General features: G+C 41.3%; 1 protein-coding gene across 2 annotated transcripts in view; it reads right to left on the bottom strand.

The window, feature by feature from the left end:
• Positions 1 to 2,491: 2,491 nt before the first annotated feature.
• LOC148365182 (formin-binding protein 1-like) overlaps positions 2,492 to 17,232 on the bottom strand; it is a 27,759-nt gene continuing 13,018 nt past the window's right edge. Inside the window, exons 9-18 of one of the 2 annotated variants that reach the window (XM_088335660.1) lie at positions 16,456 to 16,602; positions 14,776 to 14,952; positions 11,960 to 12,151; positions 10,020 to 10,034; positions 9,852 to 9,946; positions 9,446 to 9,578; positions 3,963 to 4,087; positions 3,761 to 3,888; positions 2,898 to 3,050; positions 2,492 to 2,775 (exon numbers count right to left, since the gene is read on the bottom strand). In XM_088335660.1, coding sequence (XP_088191786.1) covers positions 2,747 to 2,775; positions 2,898 to 3,050; positions 3,761 to 3,888; positions 3,963 to 4,087; positions 9,446 to 9,578; positions 9,852 to 9,946; positions 10,020 to 10,034; positions 11,960 to 12,151; positions 14,776 to 14,952; positions 16,456 to 16,602 — 1,194 coding nt within the window. In that variant the 3' untranslated portion in view covers positions 2,492 to 2,746. The remainder of the gene's footprint in view (positions 2,776 to 2,897; positions 3,051 to 3,760; positions 3,889 to 3,962; positions 4,088 to 9,445; positions 9,579 to 9,851; positions 9,947 to 10,019; positions 10,035 to 11,959; positions 12,152 to 14,775; positions 14,953 to 16,455; positions 16,603 to 17,232) is intronic. The other variant, XM_088335661.1, reaches the window with a different exon arrangement.

Raw genomic sequence — 17,232 nt, forward strand, 5'->3', positions numbered from 1 at the left:
ATTTCTGCTGTAGTTTTTAAGAGTATTTCCATAGAAGTAGTTTCTTAGGACCTTTGTTATATTTTGATAGTATACTTTTTTTTTAATACGTGTAGTATATTTTGGTAGTAATTTTGTTGTATTACAGTAGGTTTTTGATTTTAGTATGTGAGTAGTATTATGGTCATATTATGTTTTAGTGTTTTCTAGTATTTCTGTTATATTTGATAGTATTTATGTAGTAGAATATTTATGTATGTTGCATTTCTGTGTTATAATATTACTTTTGTTTCATTTTTGGAGTATTGTGGTCATGTTCCGACGGTAGAATTTTGGTACAATTAACGCAGTTGTATTTTTGCAGTATTTCTGTGGTGAAACTTCTGTAGTAATATTTCTCTAGTAGTGTTTTGTAGTATAGTATTATGTAATGACATTTTTGATGTATTTCGAAAGCAGTATTTTTGTAGTATTTAAATAATAATATTTCTGTCATATTTATTTAATATTTTTGTAATATTACTCTAATTGTATTTGGTAGTATTTCTGGGGTAATGTTTCTGTACTAGAACAGCTTTCTTCCATCTTCGCAACATTGCTAAAATTCGTCCTATGCTGTCTCAGTGAGATGCGGAGATTATAATTCACGCGTTTGTTACTTCCAGTCTCGATTACTGTAATGCACTACTCTCCGGTCTCCCGAAGTCCAAAATCAAGAGCCTTCGTGAGACGACTCTTTGTGCTCCTTTTTTTACAGCACTGCTTTTCGCTAATGATGTACTTTTTAGCTCAAATCCCAGAAACATGTGTCAAGTATTTTGGATGAGTGGTACGTGAACCTCGGTTCGAGGTGTGTCGGTGATATATTCAGTGATGTTTGAAGGCCCACAAAGTGGGGGTACCTTGTGACTTTGACCAGCTTTGAGTGTGGTTCAAAATAAAAGCGGGTAAGAAACATCCCTCGAGTTGAACGTCCTCTTAACTACTGGGATTCACTGAAATAAGCACATCCAATTCTTTACAAACTTGCCATCACACATCTATGCACCCCTGCTTCATCTGCACCATGTCAGTTTGTTTTTAAATGTAGATGAAGTTCTTTGAAAAAAAAAAAAAAGAATTACTTTTTCACATGGGGCCAGATATGTTTTGATTTTGTTTATGCCTTAATAAATGGAATCAACATTTCAAAACTGAATTTTGTATTTTCTTGGGTTGTCTCTGTGTGATAATAAAATTGGTTTTATTATCTGAAACCTTTGTATGTGACAAATATGCAAAAGACAAGACTCAGGACGGTGGCCGATACTTTTTCACTGCATTGTGGAAGCTTGTTTTTTTTAATGGGCTTTTAGGATTCCTTTCTTCTGACTGTTTCCAAAAACGTGGGGCCATGAAATATCCCAAAATGTATCAATCGTATTTTTGAGGCCTACAAAATTACCCCAAATAAATCAGTCTGATTTCTGCAGCTTATGGAATGACCTAAAATGTATCAATCGAATTTCTGCGGCGTATAAAATAACCCAAAATGCACCAATCTAATTTCTGCAGCTCATGGAATAACCCAAAAGCCATCAACCCCAAATCTCAGGTTTCCCACTGATTAGCCATGAATGTATCAATCCCATTTTGGGGCCTACGGAATAATCAAAATGTAACAGTTCCATCTTTGGGGCTCATGAAATAACCCAAAACGTTTTAAATCCAATTTTATGGGTCCCAAAGAATTAGCAAATTGTATAAATCTTACTTTTGGGGCCATGCCATATCACAAAATGTATCTAATTATATTTTATGGGGCCCATTGAATAACCCAAAATGCACAAATCCTGTTCTTGGTCCCATGGAATAACATAAAATGTTTCACATTTTGGTCCACAGATAACCTGAAATGTATGAACCCCATTTTTTTGTAAAATTGAATAATCAAAATCTGAAAACTTTACTCTTGGGGCCAAAATGTATCAATGTTGTTTTTTGAGCCCATGGAAAAACTTATAATGCATCCCATTTTTGGGGCCTGTGGAATGACCCAAAATGTATCACTCTCATTTCTGAGACCCCTAAAATAGCAAAAAAATGTATTAATCCCCTTTTTTGGGGCCCCACAAAATAACCCAAAATGTATCAATCCTATTTTATAAGCTCATGCATTCAAATCAAATAAAAAATTATGTGTATGGCACTTTTCAGGCATTGCTGGGACCCATAGAATAACCCCATCATCTAGGCCTATTAAATAAGCCCAAATCCCATTTTAAGTCCATGGAAAAACCCAGGACTGCTTCAAAATAACAACACTCGGAACTGTTATCCCATTTCACCCTGAAAGAACCCAAAAAGCCAGATCGGTTCCTTTTTGGAGCCCATTTGTATTTTCAGGCTTCTCACCTGACCCCCTAGATATAGCATTAGCATTGTTTGCAATTCAATCTTAATCTCTCATTGGGGAGGGAGACGCTAATATCACAAGACCATAAGTGAGCAGCTACAAAACAAAACATCAGACAACAAGCGCAGTCAAATTTTACTTTGAAAGGGGCCGCATACAGAAAGTAAAAAAGACCTCCATAACTGATACTACCACAAAAAAATTGGGGGTGGGCTTAAATCCGGAGGTGGGACTAAATGACACTGAGGAGACAGTCTGTGTCAGGTGATGGTTACAATGGCCACATGATCTGAGGGGCCGGATGAGGCGTTGGGGTATTGGTTTCCATGGCAACGTGACCCAAATGAGGCGTCTTCCTCGTCTGAAGTCTTCTCAAACCGGACCGCTCGTCTGTACAAAACCTGCATGTACACGCAAACGCTTGAAAAATTAGGTGGGTGGTGTTGGGGTTTAGGGTAGGGAGGGGTACATTTTGGTTAGAAGTGGTTTTCCAGGGTGGGGAGGGTTATTTTGATTTACGTACCTTGCCCCCCCAGTAGGACTTTGATGTAGGATGTGGGCACGTATCCTTCCTGCCGGGCGTTCCTTCGCACTCGCGTCCATCCGTCTCCTTTGTCCTCCTCAAGGACGCACAAAAGTTCGCCCTGACGCATGGACAGCGTGCCCTCATTCTGGCCTGAAGGCAGGAGAAGGAGCTTACTTTTACTTTTATGTTTTGTTCAGTTAGAGATCATTATCATGGCAGCAAGGAAATTTTCATCCTTTGTGTCACGGTAAACAATTTGACGCCTCCCCTTTCCGCTTCTTTGTCGCTTACGTCAGATTCATCATCACTTTGGTTTTCTGCTTTAAACGATTTGCATCTTGTAATCTGCAGAATATTATTTTCTTTTCAGTGACATCTATATTCAGTTGCTTTTATAAAGTACCGGTGTCATGCTAAAACATTTCCCCCGCATGAAATATCCCCCCCTAATAGGAGCGCGCATACGTCACTGCCGCAAACGTAACTACCGCAAATGTCACTTACGACATTCTATTTTATCTTTGGGGGAAATGTACTGGAAACGTAAAGCACAGAGCATTTGCACCTTGTAAAGAAATCACTTATGACCAAGTTGAAACTATTGACTTTGGCGTAATGACGCCTTATCTTCTGAACATTCGTGTCCAGATGGGTAAGAATAGGTAGTGTCATTTTACCAAAGTAAATATTTTCAACTTGCTCAAAAGAGATTTCTATAAAAAGTGCAAATGCTCTCTGTTTTACAATTTTATGAAAAATTGAAATTTAGCATTAAGCTCTGCAGTGTGAACTTAGCCTTTGTCAGGCGATTCATCCTTCTCTCCAAGCTAAAAGTATTGGTCAGTGATGGCCACAAATACCTCGGAACGGGTAGAGCGACTCGCAGGTCCCGATGCCGGCCGGCAGATCATCGTCCTCGAAGTCGGAGCTCGGGGACTTGGGAAAGCGAACTTCGGCACCGGGGTCTTCCGTGTAGCTGCCGTCTGGACTGTGGATTGTTTTTCCAGTGAGAGTTGAGACAATTGTACGCTTTTCAATGAATTGAGAAATATCGGCAATCACCTTTCTCTGCTGTCGGGGCTGGCGGCGCGGATGCGTTCGGCCGTCCCCGGCGTGGTCGGGCCGCTAGCGAAGCGTGAAGGCGGCGGGCAAGTGCTCAGGCCTCGCTCTGCCTCCGCCAGCCAAACCTGGAAAGCCCAAGATTCACAGTGGTTAGCATATTAGCATACGGCAGTGCTTCTCAATTATTTTCTATCACGCCCCCCCTCGGAAGAAGAATTCCTCTTGCGCCACTCTGAGAAGTCTGTCTCCTATTCCGAGTTATTTTTTCATGGAGTCACTTGAGGGTCTGCTCCATCTCGTATCTACATTTCATACTCAATGCTTATACTCTGTGCTATATACATAGAGTGGAGGTTAAATGTAAACAAAACACTGCCAATGAGAGAGCCACTGCTCCCTAGTGTAGTGGAGGTGCTATTGCACTTGATTCTTTTGAAAGTTTAAAAAGTAAGAGTTTCGAGCTTAAACGCGCCCGCGCCCCCCTTGACTGAGCCTCGTGCCCCCCCAAGGAGGCCCCGCCTGACTATAGAACCACTGGCATACCGCATTGCAGTGTGTTTTACACACTAGCAGACAGGGGAACCAAACACAGTCCAGAAAGTCATGGGCTGCTCTCCAGTTTGTTACTCTTTATTGACTACATAATTGAATAATTATCAATGTTTAGGGTTAAGCTTAATTAAAATTTAAACTTTTTTAAGAATGTGGCTACTTGAACCCGGCAGGCAGTTTGAGAGTTGATAAACAAATACGTATCTGTACGATGTCACTGAAATACGTCATGCCACATGTCATTGGAAAGTTTAAAGTCTTGGGATTCAAGATATGACCATTTCAAAATCACCAAAACATTATGAGTCCGAACCAGGATACCTGAAAACTATAAAGCTGGTATAACTCACCCAAAAAATCTTGTAATATTCCACTCGTTAAACAATTATTCACAAACGTGGTCTGGTTACATACGCGAGAGTCCAGTGAATCCGACTGTGTAAAATATTTACTCTTACACGATAATGACAGATGAAAAAGATTCGACTAAAAGCATTTCTGCATCGTTTGACAATTCTTGTTGTAATCAGTATGCTTTGCTCCATAATTCCCCTTTAAAAATGGTCCACAGATAACAACCTGAAATGTATGAACCCCAACGGATGATTTCCAATATAGTCCTTAGTCTCTGAGTTATTGATTGACACCAGTCTCGACCAGAGGTGGGTAGAAACGGAGTACATTTACTCTGTTACATTTACTTAAGTAAGTTTTGGGAAATTTTGTAATTCTAGGAGTATTTTTAAATACCTATACTCTTACTGTTACTTGAGTAAATTTTGAGTTTAACCTTTTAAAAGAGACAGTTTGTATTCTTTAACCGTTTCAAGAACAGCATTCAACTTAATGTACTATGGGTACGTCTTGGATTGGGATTTCAGGCAATTTTAAAAGATTGTTAAGGGGTTAAAGCAGTTCTAGGGGTTTCTAATATGTGACGTAGGCTTGTATGAGTATATAAGGTGCTAAAAGTGGTTTTGCTGGTCATTTTGTTTTTTGAAAGAAAGGTGACAATAGTAGTGTACTATATGTAGTTTAAACTGCCCAATCCTTAATTGGATACATTTGAGAAGTGAAAACTTTTCTTGTTGGGGTTGCTGCTGGGCGGCACAGCGGCTGAGTGGTTAGCGCGTCTGCGGCTCAGTTCTGAGGTCATGTGATCGAATCCTCCTGTGCGGAGTTTGCATGTTCTCCCCGTGCTTGCGTGGGTTTCCTCCAGGCACTCTGGTTTCCTCCCACATTCCAAAAACATGGATGTCAGGTAATTGGCCAGTCCAAATTGTCCCTAGGTGTTAATGAGCAAGTGACTTAGTCTTGTCCGTCTCTGTGTGCCCTGCGACTGGCTGGCAAACAATTCAGGGTGTCCCCTGCCCACTGCCCGAAGATAGCTGGGATGGGCTCCGGCACCCCCGCGACCCTACTGAGGATATGTGGTGCAGATGATGGATGGATGGGTCGCAACTTGACATTAGGGTTGAACCGTGGGTCCTTAAGTCAGACCAGTTGAAGACCAGTGCCTTAAAGGCATAAAGACAAATCAAAAAATAATGGGTTGCCTTCTACCGTCTGGAGGACATTGCCAGCTTGCGCTAAGGCAGTCGACATTTCTGATTCACTGACAACTCAACCTTCTTTTCTTTTTTTTTTCTTTTTTTTTACAAAATCTTGCTTATTTTATGTTTATTTTTCTTTTATATTACGATATTTTATCCTGTTTGTTTTTCAAAAAAAAAGAAAAAGGAAAAATAATTTTACAAAAGGGCAAAATTATCTTATCTTGTTTCAATTAGGTTCTCATTTCAAGAAATGTTTTCTACCAAGTTAAGAAAAAAACATGAAGTCATATTTTCTACCAAGAAAAAATATATAATGGGCAAAAAGATCTAATCATTAGGATTTAAATGTTCTTTTTTTTAGATATTTTATCTTGAACCTCACCAAAATAAAAATAAAAATTATAGAATATTTAAGCTTTTTTTCTACCAATTTATATAAATATTTTCTAAGATAATATTTTTTTATAAATGGGCAAAACAGTGTACCATCAGCTCAATATGATATATATTTTTTTAATTTAAAGAGACACTGTAATATATGTCAGTCTATTGTGTAGTGCAACCAAAAACAAGTGCTAAAAAGCAAAAAAATAAAATAAAATAAACTATGGTGGCCCAAAGTGACCAAAACGCGCAATTTTACTTTTTTTGCTCAGCCTTTTTGAACTTTTTGGGTACCTATAGCAGCAAGATGGCTGGCAATTTTGTCAGCCCCCTCTAGGTGAGGCTCGTGTTATGTAAAATAAATGCTAATTTCTCAATCTACGAGTATTTAAATGTTTTTTGATTTTTTGGTTTGAACAAATTTATTGACACTAATATTAAAATAAAACAATCATGACAATCACAACAGCAATCAAGCACATTCATAATATTATGTTCCAATATGATGTTATTACCAGCAAACACATAGTGAGGATTTGAACAACCCTTCTCGAAAATCCTATTAGCAATCAAACATATTCACAATTTCATTATATGACATCTTTGTTAGTGTCAATAGATCACCAACAACAGAAAACAATTATGACCAACACAACAGCAATCAAGCATATTCACAATATTATATTCCAATATGACGATTTTAACAACAAACACAATGTGAGGTTTGAACAACCTTTCTCGAAAATCTCAATAGCAATCAAGCATATTCACAATTTCATTATATAACATCTTTGTTAGTTAATGTATTTTTGCTTATTATCCAAATCAATGTTGTTTTAAAAAACACAATGTCCCTTTAAATAGAAAAAAGCGCTGACATCGCTGATCGTGATGTAGCCAGACAGTTACATCATCACAGCGGTCTTGTCGGCGACGTCATCTTAGGCCGGTGACGTCATTGCATTTGTCCACCTTTGTAGGCTTCTTTGCGGGTAAGCCAGCTGCCGGGCAAAACCAAAGAGTCTACCTGTAGTCTTTTGCGCAAATCAACCCAAATGTTGAAAGGCTTATAGTGAGCGCCGATTGTGCAACTACAACTTACTTCTAACTGCATCAGAAACAGGTCACTGAATCAATTAAACCTTGAGTGCATTTGACCCCGCAAACCTCTGCAAACGCAACTAGTGTATAACTTCGGTTAGGCACCATGTCCAACCAGAACCAAAGCACAGACTCCAAAAAGGAGGTCACCTGGAAGATCAAGAGGCTTGTCCAGAAGCAGGATGAGTTCAAAAAGCTGTGGCAGAGCGACCGTCTCAGCCACGATGTCAAGGTGGAGGCTCTGGAGTCCCAAAACCGAGCCCTTCAGGAAAAACTGGATGCAGCCAGCAAGGACGAAGAAGAGCTGATGACTCAGGTGAGGGTCCACAAAGCCCAAATCTTTTCCCTGGAGCAGAGGAAGTGCCTGATCGAATCTGAAGCCAAAGACCTGAGAGTGGTGCAGGCTCAGCTCCAGGACAAGATCGGAGAACTGGAGGCAGCCCTGGTTTCCTGGGAGAAGAACTTGGAGGCCCAGAATCAGAAGCACGATGAGGAACTGCGCAAGGCGGAAGAGGACAAGCAGGAAAAGATGCGGGAACAGGAAACGGCCTTTAACAAACAACTGGCTGAGCTACAGGCCCAAATGGACCGGATGTGCCAGCAGGCCGAAGAGCTGACTGAGGACAAGAACAATTTGCAAGCGGCGCTGAGCGAGAGGCAGGAAGAACTGGAGGCCCAGAAGAGCATCCGGGACAAGCTGCAGTACGACCACGGCGTAGAGATGCGACTGATCCAGATGCAGAAGAACGCTCTTTCCAATAAGGTGACAGCGCTTACTAACACCACAGACGACCTGATGGAGAAAAAAGAGGCCCTAAAGAAATCTGACGAGCAGAAGAGCAAGGAGCTCAAGGCCAAGCTGGCTGACATCAGTGACCTGCAGACCCACAAGGAGATCGTCAATGCGCAACTGCAGCGTGAGGAACGAGGTGCTGCCACCCTGCGAGAGTCCCTACGCCACATGGAGACCGACATGGAGGCCTTAAGGGCCGAGTACACCTCTGAGCAGGCCGCTCACAAGGTCACCAAGAAGGACCTGGCCCTGGCCAAGATGCTAGCCAACGACTTAGCCGAGAAGATCAAGTTCCACGAGGGTCGCGTCAAAGCCCACCAGGCCAGCGTAAAGAGTCTTGAGTGTGTTCTCCTCACCAAGGACACCTACATCCGCCGCTTTCGCGAGGACTTGGAGACTTCCATCTCACTCATCAACAGACCCAAGACTTTCACCAAGGCCATCACCAGCCTTAAGAGGAAGTACATTACTGGAGACCAAGACGTCTGCGTCGACACGATCGAGGAGAAAATCGCAAAATTCCTGGAGTCCAACAAGCTGCAGTCAGACCAGTTCGAGAAGACCATCCAGAGTCTGCGGCGCCAACTGGAGCAGAAGGACGCTGAGACCCAGAAGAGGTTGCAGAAGCTGGACCGATGCCGTTCAGACCTTATCAAAATTATCAATGAGCAGCGGCTGGAGATCGCCAAGGTCAAGGCCGAGCTCAACGATGTCACGCATCAGCTGCGGCAGCTGGCCCCGCCCCTCGCTGCCGCCAGGAACAACCGGCCCTGACGGGCGCCGGCAGCATTGCACCGGACTGAGACCGGCAAAGTCTGATCTGACAAACACCAACAAAGTCAGACCGGACAGACACCAGCAAAGTCGGACCTGACAAACACCAGCAAATTCGGAATGGACAGACATCTCCAATGTCAGCCCTGACGGACGTCGGCAAAGCCAGACTGAGACAGGCACCGACAAAGTTGCTCAGACTCAGGCAGATATCACTGTCCAGGCACCGGAAAAGTTGTAACTAATGGACACTGACATAGTGAGACTGGAAGGACAGCCACAAAGTCGGACTGTACACGCATCGGCAACGTTGAAGCCCCCACCTGGTGCTTCCGCAGATCCTCCTCCAGCCGGTGCAGGCTCCGGCGGACTTCGTCCAATCGGGGCTCCAGGGCGGCTCCGTCTCCCAGGCTCGGGTTCTGGTGGTACACTGCCTTCATCTTCACCAGCGCCTCCCTGGAAAAAACAGCGTCAGGATGAGCATGAATTGACGCACATTATAAAAACGTTCATATTTTTGGGCCCGGGCTAGAGCACCAGGTTCACTTTGAGTTTGGCCGTGGAGATCTTGGCTTACATGGAGCTCATGCTAGCAACACCCTCCTGATTGGTGGCGAGTAACCAATGCTAAACATGTGCCTTGGTGATTTTAAGGCAAAGGCACCACGGGACCAATACTCATCACTTCGGCGGGCTAGCCCCAGCTAACACTAAGTTAACAAGCATCACCTCTGCTCTCGCTCCCGCAGGATCTCTTGTCCGATCTGGTGAATCCGGTTCTCCAGCTTTTCCCGGCGCTGCTCGACATCAGCACTGGCGGAACCCTAAAAGCACGCCAGCCACATGTTGAGGACCTAGTGACTTGTCACATACTGTGCCTATCTGGCATCTACTCACTAGTTTGAGTGACAGCTGTCCGTCAAGGGAAAACGTTGAAGGAAAGATATTAGAAGTTAGCATGTATTTGTGCCACTGTTTTATGTAATTGATATGCAAATTTAAATAAAATTATTTATATTGTTTAGTCATGTTGGACCAATCTTGTTTTGGCACAATGAAATTTGTCTTTTATTTGGACCCAACAATTTGGGTTAGATAACAGCAACATTTGTTCAGGATCAAAATAGTTCCTTGAACCCCAAATGTTGGGTTAACAATTAACCCAAACATTAGGCCAAAAAGGTCAGGTAGTTTTTTTTTTTTTTAACCCAACCGTTTAGGTTAGATGTCATTAATTTTGACCCATCAATTTGGGTTGGATAGCAGCTAAATTTGGGAGGTCTCTCTTTGATGCATATCATTTGGGATATTTTTCAACAATTAACCCCAAAGTTGGGCCCCCAAATTTAGTTAATGTATTTGTACCCAACCGTTTGGGTTGGATGTAATTTATTTGACCCAGTAATTTGTGTTAGAGAGCAGCAAGATTTGGGCGGGTCTCTTTTTGATATCCTAGGACAGGGGTCGGGAACCTATGGCTCGTGAGCCATATATGGCTCTTTCTATGAGTATCTGTGGCTCAGAGACCAATTTGATTGCATGCAAAATTTCTCAATCTTGTTTAAAAATCGGAGTTATCTATCCTATTCAGGTACACGTAAAGCCAAACCAAAGCTAAATTCAAAAGTAACACTTCGCAGTATATATAGGGCACGTTTTTCACTACAATTTACAGTCAAGGTGTCACACAAAAAAAGGGGGAAAAAAAACTCGTTTTGGCTGTACAACGCTAAAGAATCCTTTATTTAAAAGTTCACTATATAATCTGTGTTCAGTGTTCAGATACTTTATGATGAATCCACAGAACTGTAAATACGCCAAAACACCGGAAGAGAACTTAGTCATTTGATTGGGTGAGTGGGAGGGATGGGTGGAGCTATGCAAAAAGTACAAGCATTCCCTCCCATCTCTCGCCAAAGGTAAGCACATAAGGCTCCCTATTCTCAGAATGTTGTGACGTTTTTACAAAATAAATGCTTGCATCTGGTTTTGAAACCAATATGTATGAAAAAAGGGTCAAAAGGAGTTTATCCGATCTTGAGTAATTGCAAGAAAGAGACAAGTTTAAAGTGGTCTGTTTGTTGAATTTGGGACAGGGGCTCTGGCATTATTCTCTTTTCATAATTTTTATCAAATCATCAAAAATAAATGTGCTGAAGACTAAGCTTTTGTCTGGGGCGCCGGTTTAGCAATTTAGTACATTTGTCTCATAATATATGGTGTGGCTCTTTCCCAAAATAAAATTAATATTTTTTGCTTTTATGGCTCTTTGAGTCAAAAAGGTTCCCGACCCCTGTCCTAGGATATTCTATGCAACTCAAACATTGGGTCAACAATGAACCCAAAATTTTGGCCCAAAAAGACAGCTCGTTTATTTGTACGCAAAATTTATGGATGGAAGGTTGGGGGTGGGGGGTGGAGGAGTTTTGTATCTCTCATTGATCCAGTTCAAATGGGATATTCCATGAACCCCAAACATTTGGTGAACAACGAACTGAAAAGTTGGGCCCAATCAGAAATTCAAAAATGTGGTTAATTATTTCACTGCGAAGCTAAATTTAAATTGGTCCCAAATACAATTCACTTTCTTGGCTAAATGAGTTTGGTTATGTATTTGAGTTTGAATACTCCTAAACTTGGGTTGGTTCCTCTTCAACCCAGTTCACATTTCCAGCCCATTGCAATTTAAGACCCAAACTTTGGTTGCCTTACACGTTCTTGATACAATTGGGCCCAACTTTGTGGTTCAGATTTGTGTTAAAGTTCTTTTTGACACAATTGGGTTCTTCAATGAACCCAAAAGTACGATGAGAATACAATAAAGTTTGAAGTGTTACTCCTCTCTTAAGGCTGCGTAGGCACTGCTTCCCGCTGCGGGGTCCGCATGTCACCAGGTCGTTGGGCCGCTGCGTCGTGGCGTCCCCCCCGGCCAGGGAAGTTGCCTGGGGTCCGTCGGCCAGGCCCCCGGGTGAAGGCGAGGCGGGTGGAGGTGGCGGCGGCTGGCGAGGTGACGACAGGAGACTCAGGAGCTGAGTGGAAAACAATGGCAGAAGTAGGGCTGCAACCATTACTCCACATTGTCGCCAAAAATCCCTAATAGAAGTAGTAGACAATTTGAAAATAGAATATTTGTAAATATATATAAATGTGAAGTTAATCAAAATAACCTTAAGAAATCTCATTATATAAAATATTGTAAACAACATGCAAGCTTTTTTTGTCCTCTCACTTGCTTTTGGGTTAATTGGTTGATTGGTTAATAAGTGTGATTTTGTTCACTGAGCTTAGGATGCAGGGGTTTGAAGGGGGAAGAAAGGAATAAATAGTGCAAGAGAGACATTGCAATGCGAGGGACATAACTTGAGACTAATTCGATTTTTGTTTTTGTTATATACATTTTAATTTACATTTTTTGCATGTTTTTCAGAGATTCTGTGCTGTTTCATCCGTTAGAAGTAGAATTTTAGATAGTTACAATTTTTTTTATATAGCACTGAATAGTTGTTATTCACATTTTTTTTGTTTCTTTTTCGGTTTTCGGTGTCGCTTGACATTAAAGTTGCTCTGAATAAAAAGTTTTAACTCGTTAAAAGTTCACTGTAGATTAAAAATTTAAGACTGGTATGATAATAATACATTTTCTCATTCATTTCATATATAATTTTACATTATTATAGGTAGTATATCGTTTAAAGCAACAAAAAATCTGAAGAGCCATTTGGGGGCTGAGCTGAAAAATCTGGTTCGCTAAAAAGAACCAGATTTCCCATCACTAAAAAGTTGCACTTTACAATAATATACCTGTCAACGTATACGCTTACCCCATATTTTATTCGTTTTTTTTGATCATTTCAAATTGTGTACGCCGTAAAACTATTTTTTTATATCAATTTTTAAAAAAATACATTGTTTTTTTTTTGTTCTAAATAGTCTGTCTATCTGTGAATAAATATTTGTATTTTTAAGGTTTATGATCACTTAAAAAGGGAATTAAAATCATTAATAAGGGGGGCAATTGGCTGAGGTTGACGGGTGAAATAACCTCCTGTAAACCATTCGAAGAGGAACTGGCATCATTGTCAGAACCCGAACAGACGGTGGACCCAAACGTGAAACGTTTTCACACAAGCTTTATTTTACGGGAACGGGGCAGTCATGCGCGGGAACACAAACGCCAGCGATTCGGCGATCGCTGGGCAGAAGAGATCGAAACCGGACATGACAGACTGGATCGATACCAGATACAGGATACACGAGCGGATATCGGACAGGGCAGGAAAGACAGAATTGATACCGGATACTGGAGCAAGATACCGGATAGGCCAGGACAGGCAGGATGGAGACTGGAGCAAGATACTGGACAGGACAACAGATGCGGGATCGATACTGGATATGCGAGCAGAATACCGGACAAGATGAGACAGACGGGATCGATACTGAATAACGGAGACTGGAGCAAGATACCAGACAGGACGAGCCAGGCAGGATCGATACCGGATACTGGATACACCACAAGGATACCAAACACAGTCAAAATACAAGTCTTGCAAGTGCAGAGGATCGTTGACAGACTGACAAGGAGGGAATAAGAGCACTGAGTTTAAATACGAGGGAAGACAATCAGGCAACGAGCAGCTCGGTAGCCTAGATGGTAGGGCGCCTGCTCCGAGACTGGGAGGACGCTGGTTCAAGCCTCGGCCGAGTCATACCTAAGACTTACAACATTGGTACCCATTGCCTCCCTGCTTGGCGCTCGGCATTAAGGGTTGGAATTGGGGGGTTTGGTCACCTAATGACTCCCAACACAGCAGTTGGGTCTAAAAACCCGGCGCCGATCGAAGGCGACGAGTCACGTCGATAGCTTCGCGTGACAAAATTATTTCCGGTAGATATCATGTTGATGGTTGATACTGGCTGAATAATAATAAATTAAAAAAGCAGCTGGCGCCAAACGGGCGGGCCCAAGTGAGGGCTACCGTATATTTTATATATATATTCTGTAATTTATTCAATAGATAGGAGTATTAAATTTAGAATTCATATCGCTGATTTAGTCTGTTTAGTTGCTGATATGATATCTTGAAATAGTAGGGCATTGGCATCGGAACAACACTAGTTATTTTCAGTATTATTAGATGACAAGCAGATTTTTGGGGCATTAGGTCCTAGGGCAGGGTGTGTGCCCCCGCACCCCCCTAGACTGTTCACCCACCGGGTTCTCAAAACATTTTATGGGAAACGCTGGACTCTCCGTACCACGCTTAAATCACATTGTCTTCACACACGTGCACTGTAATTCTGACTGAATTTGCAAATGAGTTAATTTTGCAATTTCAAGCCAGGATTTTTATGCACAGGAGAGATTTTCTCGTACGCAGAGAATGTCTAGGCACTGGGCAATAGCACAGCTTAAAAGGAACATGGCTTTCAGCCCAAGTCAGAAGTCAAAAGTCAAGTTAAGTCATTTTTATTTTTATAGCCCTTAATCACAAAGAGTATCAAAAGGCTGCACAGGTTATTGCACAGACTAATATTACAGACTATCATTACACCATCCCCTGATCTGAAACCAACATGAGGGCAAGGAAAAACTCAAAAACCTCAACATGAGGAAAATGAAGAAACCTTGAGAAGGGACCGCACAAAGTCTTACTTTATTTTTGCGGAGGAAAGGCCACAACTTCCTGGTGTGGCGGCGGCGCCCCAGCTGGTGGTCCAGGTAGCTGGACTCGGAGACGCTCCGCCTCATGGAGGCGGCGTGCTCCTCGGGGTCCACGTCGCCCGGCGGTTCGAATCCCGACTTGTATGTGCACGCTACTGAGCGCGTGTCCTGCAAACGCCGGGAAAAAAACATCAATCAGTGGGCAGTATCGATATCAACGCATTACCTAGGAACACATTACAAAGGAAAGCTATTTCTCTTTTCAGTTATGAGTACTTTAACGCGTCATATTTTGTATATTTATATTTTTTTATATATTACATAATACATATTTGTTTTTATATATATTTTTTTATATCTGTCGTTATTATATGATGCGTTACTGTATTAGTCTGCTGCTCATTGGTTGTAGGTCATGTATTACATTGTCCTTTAAAGGGACAGTGTGTAATAGATGACTGCTAGATGTTGCTGTATTGTGTCATGCTATTGAAAACTAGTGCTAAAAAGCACAAGGAAGAATACAAACTATGAAAACTAAGTGACCAAAGTGCATAAAAAAAACTGAAAAAAGGACAAAAAGAATAAAAACATAAAATAGGAAAAAAAACTAATCAAAAAGCGATAAGAAAAAAAGTTTAGAAAAAAGAAGAAAGAGAAACAAAGAAAAGGAAAAGAAGACAAATAAGAAAAAAAAGAGAAACAAAAAAAGGATACAAAGGGAAAAGGGAGAAGAGAAAAAAGGTAAATGAGAGCAAAAAAGGGGGAAAACAGAGAAACAAAGAGAAAGAAGTAAAACGAAAAAACATTGACCAAAAAGGACGAGTATTTGTTTTTTAGGAGTACCCGTTGCAGCAAGATGGCGGATGATCATGATAGCTCTCTTTAGGTAACCTCATGTTACATAATATCAATACATATTTCTCAACCAACTAATATTTAAACAAATGCATTTGTATGATAGTTCACATATTTTTATTATTTAAATCAATTGTGATTTTTAATGAATGAAGTTTTACCACCAGGAGGCACTAAATAATACACACTCTACCTTTAAGCGCTGACTACTACATCTCTCACCCTGTCACATGCAACCCTTAATCTGCCAGAAACCTGAGTCAACATGAGTGTTTATATTTACATACTTATTTACAAAGTAGCACTGTGTACGTTCTCTATAACTTTGTCATGTGCGCAAGGGATGGGAGCGCTCAAGATCAGCCGTATGGCTCAGCATGTGGACAGGTTGTAGTCATTTTGCGGGCTTCTGAATTTAAGTTGATTCAATACATTAAGTTTTGTTTTTAAAATGTTTTGGTCGTGCTCAATTGTATATGTTAATGCCAATTTAATGAATATTAGTAATTAGTTTATTAAGATTGACAGCTGGGGACACAGTCCCCAAACAAGTTAATCATGGCACGATGTGTAACTTTTCTGTAATCGACATATCCTTGCTGATTTTTTTAAATGAATGAAATGAACATGAATGTGTACATTTGTATGGCTGTTTGCTCAAAATCTGGTGCGGCTTGTACCAAAACAGAGTTGAGTGTTTTCCTTTATCTGCTCATGCCGCTTTTAAATAGGTGTGCCACGTCGTCGGTAACTTACTGTATTAATTGTTACTAATTAGTATTTTTCAGTAACGCTGGCTACAAGCGTACTCACAGTTTGCGGCTGAATACTTTGTGCAGCGTCCAACATGGCGTCGACGCAGCGCCCCAGGACAGGAAGCGATTCCTTTTCCGCTTCTGCTGATGAGCGCATTGCAGACGCCACCCGCTCAATGCGCCGCTCCTCCATTTCCTGTATACGCTGCAAAACACGACAAAGGGGCGGAGCTGTCAAACAACAGGGGCGGAGTTAAGATCACGCCATTCCTACTTGGTAGTTGGGCTGCAACTAGCCATTATTTTACAGGCATGAAAATAGGTCAGGTGTTAAAAACGGTGTTCGGGTACACTGTACAACCCAACAAGATTTCCGTATTTCAAGAGAGAAGGACGCTTTTCACATTTTGCTCCTTATGCAGACGTCTTATCTCAGCCCAAAAACGGGAAAACAATGTCAAAAGGAAACAAATGGGATAAAACTCAAAATGCCTTGAAGTGTTTTGGTTGTCAAGGGAACAGGATAAAGACTTTTTTTTCTGCCCCCTTTTTGTCATTTTTTTATCAAAGCTGTTGAATTTAAACACGTTTTAACTTTGTATATGATGATGTGTGGAGAAAAAAAACATCAAATAATTAATCAATCAATCAAAAAAATTGAGCTCCATTCAAACCAAAACTGTGTTTCAGTGATCTGCAGGAGGAACCACACACACATACACCTTGGTTGTAGCACACAAACCAAGACAAGGGGTTTAACCTTGACATGCTTGTTATTTTTGCTGAATTTAGCTTCAAATTGGTTGCTCAAAAGCAGGTTTAATTTAGCTTGGCT

The sequence above is a fragment of the Urocampus carinirostris genome, chromosome 5 (assembly GCF_059441175.1).
Source record: "Urocampus carinirostris isolate Australia breed hairy pipefish chromosome 5, RoL_Ucar_1.0, whole genome shotgun sequence".
Classification (NCBI taxonomy): Eukaryota; Metazoa; Chordata; class Actinopteri; order Syngnathiformes; family Syngnathidae; genus Urocampus; species Urocampus carinirostris.